This window comes from Exserohilum turcica (assembly GCF_000359705.1).
Source record: "Exserohilum turcica Et28A unplaced genomic scaffold SETTUscaffold_12, whole genome shotgun sequence".
NCBI classification, from domain to species: domain Eukaryota; kingdom Fungi; phylum Ascomycota; class Dothideomycetes; order Pleosporales; family Pleosporaceae; genus Exserohilum; species Exserohilum turcicum.
In genome coordinates this window covers 1,410,983-1,421,029 of record NW_007359937.1, presented here as the reverse complement: position 1 = coordinate 1,421,029, position 10,047 = coordinate 1,410,983, and the positions used below count along the sequence as shown (strand labels likewise).

At 51.9% G+C, this 10,047-nt stretch overlaps 3 protein-coding genes across 3 annotated transcripts; all 3 read left to right on the top strand.

Moving 5' to 3' along the window:
* Nucleotides 1–1,367: 1,367 nt before the first annotated feature.
* SETTUDRAFT_159435 (uncharacterized protein) lies at nt 1,368–3,015 on the top strand (the record flags this gene model as incomplete). The annotated part of the gene is made up of 4 exons (XM_008024589.1): nt 1,368–1,412; nt 1,449–1,931; nt 1,988–2,525; nt 2,588–3,015. 4 exons carry the CDS (start codon nt 1,368–1,370, stop codon nt 3,013–3,015), a joined length of 1,494 nt encoding a protein of 497 aa, XP_008022780.1.
* Nucleotides 3,016–6,564: 3,549 nt separating this feature from the next.
* SETTUDRAFT_167605 (uncharacterized protein) lies at nt 6,565–8,759 on the top strand. The gene is made up of 4 exons (XM_008024588.1): nt 6,565–7,021; nt 7,074–7,315; nt 7,367–8,308; nt 8,364–8,759. Exons 1-4 carry the CDS (start codon nt 6,708–6,710, stop codon nt 8,564–8,566), a joined length of 1,701 nt encoding a protein of 566 aa, XP_008022779.1. The 5' UTR covers nt 6,565–6,707; the 3' UTR covers nt 8,567–8,759.
* Nucleotides 8,760–9,570: 811 nt separating this feature from the next.
* SETTUDRAFT_26202 (uncharacterized protein) lies at nt 9,571–10,013 on the top strand (the record flags this gene model as incomplete). The annotated part of the gene is made up of 2 exons (XM_008024234.1): nt 9,571–9,831; nt 9,891–10,013. 2 exons carry the CDS (start codon nt 9,571–9,573, stop codon nt 10,011–10,013), a joined length of 384 nt encoding a protein of 127 aa, XP_008022425.1.
* Between the last annotated feature and the right edge of the window lie 34 nt (nt 10,014–10,047).

Genomic DNA, 10,047 nt, shown 5'->3' with positions numbered 1-10,047 from the left:
TATCTATCACGTCGTACTTGTTGATTATCTGCTCCTTTACCTTATCGTCTGCTTGAAGGTCGGCAGAGCGAGGGGCGTCTTGTACGTGCTCTGGGAGGATCTTAAGAGGGAGAACGTTTGGCTCGAAACCAGACCTCAATAGCTCTACTATAGATACGATTGACCGTACGAGGATGAACACCAGTAAGTTCAGAGATCTGTGATGTAGACTTGCCAACAGAAGGTGACTTTAACGCCACAATTAAGGTGCGGGTGTAAGGATCAGTATTAGGAGACATTGTAACGATAGATACAGACAAATCGTACAGCTACTCAGCTCAAAGGTGGGAGTTGCGCCAAGAAGAGTTATGCCGAAGCGCCGAGATTAGCGTGGGACAAAACTTTTGTGAGGCACCTCCGTACACTCCCCCCTATTATTATTATCATTTTTTTTACTACATTTGTGCAAAATACTCGCGTGTACCATTGTGCTGGGAACACCCAAAGAGGGAGAGAGACAAGAGGAAAAAGGTTAAGGAGAGAAACCACCTTTTACAGGGTAAAACACGTGGCTCCAGTGATAGGCCTTGGAGTGATAGGGGGGCGTGGATTACCTATTCTGGAGCGTCTTGCATACTCTAATCGGTCCATCTTTTTTTCTCGAGGGGGGGGGGAGTTTTCAGAGATAGTGAGATCGCTTGTGTTGGAAGCTTAGACCTCTACGTTGTTGATTCTTACGATATACCTCTATCTCTCTCGTCTGCATAAAGTCATACAATGGCGGTGACGGTTGAAACGGAAGGGTAAAAAGAAAAAAAAAGAGTTCTAGCAGAGATTTTTCCTTGTTCGTTCTATCCGCCATTTGTTCAGTCTCACCAGCCACAATCGCCTGAGCAATATTTGTTGTTTGTTGTATGGATGACGTTGCTGCGCCGACGCAGCGGTTCTCACAACGCAGTAGAGTACCAATGTAGCATAGCGGCAACGTACCACAGCCTCATTTGAGCGATACAATTAAATCTCCGCATCGGCTCGGCCCGTTGTTGCTCTAGTCAAGGTCACGGAGAACTCTTGACCGCTCGTTACTGGAACCAAAGTTTGCAGTGTCCTTGTGACCACAGATAACAGTACGATGTCTGGACTTATCACCAATCGTTATAGGCGTGAAAAAGTTTACACTGGGTCAGTAGTACGTAAGCAGTGCTAGATAGGGGGAAGCTAAAGGCGGACGTCGTGTTTATGGAGGTTGGGTTCGAGTCAAGTGTAGGCGCTTATCTGTGGCAAGAAAGAATACAAATACGAAGCAAAGTCACTGTTCATTATGACACCAAGCAGCAATGCGGAAAGGCTTGCCTGGGATCATCTATCCAAACTAGATTCTCCCAAACATGGCAGTTTCCCTCCCGATTCTTGCCAGTGCCCTGGCTTTGACCGTTTTTTACTGTCTCTACACATGGACCGCCCGCCAGTTATCCCGCAAGCAATTGAAGAAAAAACACGCTTGCCTCCCCCCACAACGCCTACCCCAAAAGGATCCCTTTCTCGGAACCGACGTGGTACGTGCCAATCTGGCTGCCGCCAAGAATCATGGCCTTTTGGATTTGCTCAGAATACGACATGCCAAGCATGGTCGCACATTCACAACAAACACCTTTTTCCGCACTACCATCAACACGTGCGATCCAAGAGTCCTGCAGTCTGTCCTGTCATTGCAGTTTGACGACTTTGGCATGGGTCCGCTCAGGAGCAAGAGCGCGTCACCACTCCTCGGAAATGGCATCTTCACAACCGATAACGAAGTGTGGTCCCACCAGAGGGCCCTGATCCGACCGAGTTTTGTCCGAGGTCAGATAACGGATTTTAGTATTTTCGAGACGCGTGTGGACCAGCTTATCCAGCTCATTGCCAAGGAAAATTACACCGTTGATCTGCAGCACTTGCTCTTCCGCATGGTATGTCTTTGCTATGATGCACTGGCTGGAGATGCAGTCCGGCTGATTTACCACAGATACTCGATTCCAATAGTGAATACTTGTTTGGAGAGCCGATCGGGCTTCTGGCTTCTGACGGGTCTGGCTCTGCCCAGTCATTCCACGATGCTCTTGATGTTGCTCAAAAAGGCATCATTTATCGCCTGAGACTCGGGTCCCTCATGTTTATCCATCGAGATTCGAAATTCGAAAAAGCGTGTGCAGAGGTACATGCCTATGCCGACCAGTTTGTTACAAAAGCACTCGCGTTCCGACGGCAGCAAGCTTTGTATCCGGAAAAATGCCTCGACCAAGGCTCGAAAAAGAACTACGTCTTTATCAACGAACTGGCTAAAGCTACCGAGAACCCCATCGTACTGCGTGATCAGATTGTCAATATGCTTCTTGCGGCACGCGATACAACCGCTGGCCTGATAACTTTTACCTTCTTTGTGCTCGCTCGGGACCGGAGAGTCTGGGACAAGCTGCGGAAGGAGGTCCTCGCCTGTTGGACATATCCTCTTAACTACGACGCCGTTCAGAGTATGACTTATCTGCGATATGTGATTCACGAAAGTAAGTCGTCGAGCATTTACCATCTTTTCCTGGGTTGCAATGCTAATGCTTCTTGTCTGTAGCACTTCGCCTGTTCCCTCCCATCTCTACCAATAGCCGTATGGCGAACAAGGACACGGTAATTCCTTTTGGTGGCGGCCCTGATGGTAATTCACCTCTATTTGTTGCGCGTAACAATGTCGTCTCGTACAGCACTTTCGTAATGCACAGGCGAGAAGAGTTTTTCGGGCCCGATGCGCTGGAGTTCCGACCGGAGAGATGGGAGGAGTTGCGACCCGGATGGGAGTTTTTGCCATTTAACGGAGGCCCGCGGATCTGTCCTGGGCAGAAATTTGCGCTGATCGAGTCGTCGTACACGGTTGCCAGGCTAGTGCAAGCGTTTTCCAGCATCGAGAACTTGGACTCGCAGGATTTTAAGGAGCACATAACTTTGTCGTTGACGCTTGATAATGGATTGAAATGTAGACTGGTGCCAGCTGAGATACCCTAGAATAGAATTTCATACAGTAGAAGATGTACATGACCTGTCTCTGTAACATGTTTAGTGATGTATTGTTAGCCTTATTTGCAGCGGGAGACAGCTTATACCTAGTCGTATCGTGCCAGCCTATCAAGTTGCTAGTGCCCCTGTATATATTCCATTGTACGATATTACACTGATTGTTACAAGGATTCTTTCCACGATGTGAAAGACCAATCAAGTATGCATGAGAAAAGAAAATGCAATGGAATGATATGACAATAGCGCAACAGCAACATTACCGACAAAGTTTGTCCTCTGCATGAGTGGAGCCTTTTGGCCGTGCGAACTGGGGCTGATGTGGAGTAGGTGCGAGCTGCATCTCTACACTGCGTACTTGTGATGGTGTGCAAGAAGCGGGATGACTTGGTTGTAGCAGTGCGCTTGTTTACCTGCATTGTTGTCTTGACAAGATACTGAGACTCCGAGGTGAGACTTTGCATCTTGCGAGTGTCGCACATCCCTCATGGTGTCGAGCCACGTGGAAAGGGTCGACTGATCGCACCTGCCAGCTTTCCGGGAGACCCGAAGCCTTTTCTCTCCTCGCCCCCCGTATATTCCACCATACCTTTTTCTAACACCACTGCTTCGCCTCGCTTTGTGCCATCTCTTTCTTGCAGCTGCTTGTTGTCATTATGCGCCGTTGATTTGCGCACCAAACTCTCGTGCCAATTATTCGTCGGGACTGCTTCTTGGTATCCAGTGAGTCGCACCACAAGCTAGCGATATTGTGGCTCTCGAACGAAAACGAAAAAAAAGACACTTGCCTCAGGCTACTTGCATGCGTCCCGGTGGCCAGACAGGAAGATCAACAGTTGGCTGCTCGAATTCTGTTCAAGTGGCGGACAGGAACGTCAAGTTTCTGCGATACGAGAAATGAGACGCATCTAAACATGTCTGCCCACGATACGCCATTAAGCCAACAATGCGCACGCTCCGAAACATGACCGCGATAAACTCCGGCAATTCTTCGGAAATGTGAAAAGACAGTGGATGTGCCGACGTGGGGCTTCATCCTGAGCTAGGAGTCTGGCTGATACCAAGAGCTCGGAATTCGGACACAATGGGGCGACAACAAGGATAACACGACATTCTCGGGACTTGTTGTACCGGGCAGTAAAATCGATGTGGATGGGGCTTTGTGTACAACAGTGGAGTCACTAGCGTGGTTGGTGATGCTGATTCAGCGGCGACAAAGGCCCTCTCTCAGCCCGAGTCAGGTGGAGTGATTCAAGGCTGAAATGATGGAGGTACGCATGTGGGGTCCAGCAAATAACTGGAGCTCGTTCGAGACTCTGTTCCCCTCGCTATGTTGGTCATCATCACGACTGTTGAGATGCATTGGGGCTGACATCTGTGAAGCTGGTACTGGACAAGCAGTGACTCCAGTACATACTTGGCATAGATGCCGGGCCGGTCGCTGACCACGTCTTCCTCATGGCTTCGCGGGTGCTGCAGCCCCTATGACAGACTCCAAGCGGCGCGGTCTGGGTGTAGGCGAGACACCGTGAGAGCGTCTGTAGCGCCTCTCCACAGCTGCAGCCAAGCTGTGGGCAACACAAGGCGAAATTGCGGCTCTGGTGATTCGCAAAGGCTTTGGCAGTGTCGTTCGAAGGGTGGAGAGAGAATGGGTCGCATCGTGTTCTCTGATTCAGCGCTTAAACGGAACGCGGCGCTAGTCGAGTGCTACTGGGCACTAGGAGACCCTTCGCGCACAAGCTTGTCCAGACGTTTGGACTAGAGCCCCGTGGAGAAGAACGCCTGGCCCCCGGACATCCCACCACCCATACACCACCTCAGGCGACTCGATGCCATGGAGACTCCAGGCAGCAAGAGCGGTAGCGACGGTGGTCCAGAGACCTACTACGACTTTCTAGCACCACCGCGTGTGACACGTTTCTGCACTCGCAACCGCGCTTCGAGACCCAGACACTCCCTCCACACGCGCCTATCCGGCCCAGCGCGCCGTCGCCGAGACACCAAGCCAATGCCGTTGGCCTTTTAGCTTTCGGCCTACCCTTGCTCGCCCATGCCTCGTCGGAACCACCCAACCCAAACCTGTCCGCGGGATCACGCACGGCAGATACAATTAAAAGCCCTGACCTTGGTGGCTTGCAGCACCTTGTCCCCCGTCGTGGGGCGGCTGTCACGAGGCGTCGCAAAGCAACACTGGAGCGCGGGACGCCTTGGGAGCGGGGTGCCACCCCGAAACTCAGCCACCAAAAGGATGCGGTGACACGCATGTGTGAGCGACTACCCGTCTTTGCTTATTCGTTCGTTGTCGCTCCGGTGCTGGCTGCTTGTCTGGCTGCAAGGTTCTCCAGATGCGCCGCACGGCTGTGGCTAGCAAAACGGATTAGTGACGACAATAGCAATACCCGGCTGCAGTCACACAACTTGCTACCTGAGCAACGGCCCAGGTGGGAATGACACCCCTTTCTGTTGATCTTGACGTTTCCGTGCTTGACCTATGAACGGTCAGACAGGCATGTGCAGGGCAGCAGGCACACCATCTTTCGGGACCGCCGTCGCTATTGGAGACAATATGTCCCGCTACCACTCCACCTCTCGAGACGAGCCAATCATTTTGTGCAGGTAAATGTACTGCCTGCAAGATATGCCAGACCCACCCAAAGCAATGGTCTTCGAGGCGGGACACGCCTCCCCAGTCCCGAATACACACCATCGCGATGCACAACGGCCGTCTGGGACAAACACTAACGACTCCGAGTCGGGGCAAGCGAAGGTGCCTCAGATCGACGTTTGTTTGACAAAAAGTAAACGCACAGTCAGGCGCCGGTGCGCGTGGCGTTTGTGTAGCAGCAAATACTGGCCGTGGACAAGACAGAGCTAGTTTGACATTCACGGTCAGGTGTTGGTTGCGCTGTTCATGGGCAGCCAGCGTGATGCGTCGGGAACCAGACGCCCGCAAACTGAAGGCACAACAAGACGTCTTGGCTGGAGAGGGCGTCGGTTAGCGCTCATGTCCTGGCCGTCATGCCGAGTTCATTCGCCAGATGCATCAAAGCCTCGGTCGTCTACCAGGTTCTTGTGGGAAAAAGTCTGCAGGTCTCGCCCGCTGGGACACACCCCCATGGGTAGCTTGGGTGAGCTTGGCGCCCCAGGTTTCGACGCCTCCCTTGGCCATTCGTATCCCAGACCAACTGTTGTACTGCCTAATCGAGCCACATTTGCGGCCATCTGCAACACATGTGTGGTACCGACTTTACAGCTTACAGCCTTCGACGCGTAGAAGCTGAGCAGGCCAAAATCCAGCTGGGACCAAGGGTCGAATCACCTGCCTGCCAACCTTACACGCAGACTCGCTCATGGCCAGGCTGGACCTGGGCGAACGGCCCTTGGAGAATAGTAGCAATCCTTCCAGAATGGTAAGATGCGGAGTAGTGCCCCGGCTGGGCCTAGCGTTGCAGTGTGCAATGTTACGGTAGAAAGCCACACGCGCACCGTGCTGCAGTATCACCGCTGCTCGAGGTGCCATATTAAAGCCTTGGGGATCCCGCCGCTGATCCTGTCTCACAGACGTCCCCAGCATCTCCTGCTTCCAGCGCCGTGCGGGACTCCTCTTCTTGTGCGAAGAGCTCTTCTCCAATCCGTTGCGCCCTTCTTCAATTCTTCCCAGCACAGCAACAACAACCACAACCATGCCAGGTGGTGGAGTTGTCCCCGTCACCGGCACGGCTGATGTCAGTCGTGTCGAAGCCCCCGTTACTGTTCGTGCGTACTTGATTGTTGCTTTCGCAGCTTTCGGTGGTATCTTCTTTGGATATGACACTGGTTGGATGGGAGGCGTCCTGAACATGGACTACTTCATCAAGCAATACACCGGAGCAGAGTACCCCGACGTTCGATTCCCCGGCCTCGACCACCTGAACCCACAGATCACCGACTACCGAAAGAACACCTTTGTCATCGCTCCATGGCAACAATCACTCGTCACTTCCATCCTGTCTGCTGGGTAGGTTTAATCAATCACCGTAGCATGGCCTGCAAACGTTAATATATTACAGTACTTTCTTCGGTGCCATTGCGGCTGGAGATATTGCAGACTTTATTGGACGCCGAATTACCATTATCCTGGGATGCGCCATCTTCGTTGTTGGTGGTATCCTTGAGACTGCTTCTACTGGCCTCGGTGTCATGACTGCTGGTCGTCTTATTGCTGGTTTTGGTGTTGGTTTCATCTCCTCGATTGTCATTCTGTACATGTCGGAGATTGCACCCAAGAAGGTCCGTGGTGCCGTTGTTGCGGGTAAGTGAATATGGAAGCAGCCCGGGATTGCACGGTGATTGACTCTTACAGGCTACCAATTCTGCATCACGATTGGTATCTTGCTGGCCAACTGCGTCGTCTACGCTACTCAGGAGCGCCGCGACACTGGCTCCTACCGTATCCCAATTGCCGTCCAGTTTCTGTGGGCCATCATTCTCGCTGTCGGTCTCGCTCTTCTTCCAGAGTCTCCTCGATTCTGGGTCAAGAAGGGAAAGCTTGACAAGGCTGCCGCTGCGCTTGGTCGTGTTCGTGGCCAGCCCCTCGACTCAGAGTACATTCAGGATGAGCTGGCTGAGATTATTGCCAACCACGAGTACGAGATGTCTGTCGTTCCCCAGACCAGCTACCTTGGCTCATGGATGGCCTGCTTCGAAGGCAAGATTAGCAAGGCCTCGTCCAACTCGCGCCGCACTACGCTCGGTATCTGTATGCAGGCTATGCAACAGCTGACTGGTATCAACTTCATCTTCTACTTTGGGCCTGTTTTCTTCCAGCAGCTCGGTTCCATCAGCAACCCCTTCCTCATCTCTCTCATCACCACCCTCGTCAACGTGTGCTCTACCCCAGCCTCGTTCGTCATGGTTGAGAAGATTGGACGTCGCCCTCTGCTCATTTTCGGTGCCGCTGGTATGGTTATCATGCAGTTCATTGTCGGCGCCATTGGTGCCACTGCTGGCAAGAACACGGCTGACCACCCCGCCAACCCGAACGCCACTCGCGCCATGATCGCCTTCATCTGCTTGAACATCTCCGTCTTCGCCACCACTTGGGGTCCTTGTGCATGGATTGTTATTGGTGAAATTTTCCCTCTTACCATCCGATCTCGCGGTGTTGGTCTCTCGACTGCCAGCAACTGGTTCTGGAACTGCATCATCGGTATCATTACTCCCTACCTTGTTGCCGACCGTGAGGACTCGGCCCGCCTCGGTTCCAACGTCTTTTTCCTATGGGGTTCTCTCTGCTGCATCTCCTGTAAGTTTTCTTCACTGTTTGTGCTTGTCGAATCATGTTACTAACAGATGACTAGTCCTCTTTGCCTACTTCTTCGTTCCCGAGACCAAGGGTCTTACTCTCGAGCAAGTCGACAAGATGTTGGAGGAGAGCACTCCTCGCACTTCTCGCAAGTGGAAGCCACACAGCACCTTTGCTGCCGAGATGAACCTGGCTGAGAAGCACCTTGAAATCCCAGTTGAGAATGTCACTACCAAGGTGGAGTCTTCTGCCGCTTAAGCAGGTCTCGCGGAAGACATTTGTCACGTGAATACACGGTACACGAGATAGGTTTATGTGGAATCATGATGTTTGGTGGATGATATGTAATGTGTAGAAGCTACAATATTGGTCTGTTGCATTGATTGCGACGATGTAGCTTCACTTGGTTGGAATCTTATACCCAGAGCCAGTTATGACTGGTCTCTATGCTCATTCTTGGTCCATGATGCCGTGACGTGTCAATATCTTTGCTATCTTTCCGTGCGCCTATCTATCTTTCTTTTCTTTTCTTTTCCTTCCTTTCTTTCTTTACCACTACTCACATAGGTGTAGGTGTACCTTGTCTCCATCAACAGAAGAAAACCCTCTACCAAATAAATAAATAAAAGAAATTCATTCCACACACAGACACACACACACACACACGCCCGCTCCTAGCCCTATACCGTCGGTTTCACATCCCCCCCTCACGCACGCACTCACCCTCGCCATATCAGCCCATCACGCACGCGCCCACACACACACACACGCGCGCCCGGACCTCCCCCTCTCTCTCTCTCACACCCCAGCTAAAACGAAAAAAAAAACCCCTACAGCGACGCTAGATACTCAATCTAATCTTAGTTCGTAAACTTTACACACACTCCAGGTGCAGGGTTATCCGGGTTCTCTGTCCGTCGGTCCCTTGCACCCCGCACTTGTCTAACATGACGCTACGTACTTAGTTACTTGCGCTATGCACGTGCACGCATCAACGAAAGAGAGGGGAGAAAAAATAATGATCAGGGATACACCCCCATTTGGGATCGAGCTGCGGTTGGGCTGGTTCGAGCTGGGAGAATGCGTGTGTGCGCGCTAAGTGTGGGATGGGATGGTGTGGTACGGAGGTGACTGTCAAAAGTTCTTGCTAGCGCCACGCTAAGCCGCCAGCCTATCGGCCCGACTATTCTTGGCGCCCACACCAATTTTTTGAAGCTGGCGATAGCTTGTATACTCATTTTTTTGAGTGTTTTTGATCTACCATGGCTCCAAATACGGATATATCGACCCGCTCTTTTATTGTTGCATTGAAGTCACCTTTTAGTGGCAAATCTACACGCGAAATCGCAGAAATGACAGGCATATCGCCGCGTACGATCGACTCAATTTATGGTAGAGCCTGCCAGCGAGGCTTTGAGCCTAACGCACGCCTAATTAAGATCCTTCCGCAGTACCTCGAAGATGCCCCGCGCGCAGGCCGCCCTCGTAAACAAGAAGAAATACACGACGCTACTCTTAAGAACGTACGCCGCGATAGGTATGGGAGAGAGAAGAGCTGCGCTGATATTGCTGGTGATCTTAGTGTTCACGGCTACAACGTCTCGTCGTCCACCGTATGGAGAGTCCTTCGAGCAGCCGGTTACAACAAGACGAAGCCGACGAGGAAGCCTGGGTTGACGACGAAGATGAGACAGGAAAGACTTGAGTGGTGTCTTGCCTATAAAGATTGGACACTTGAA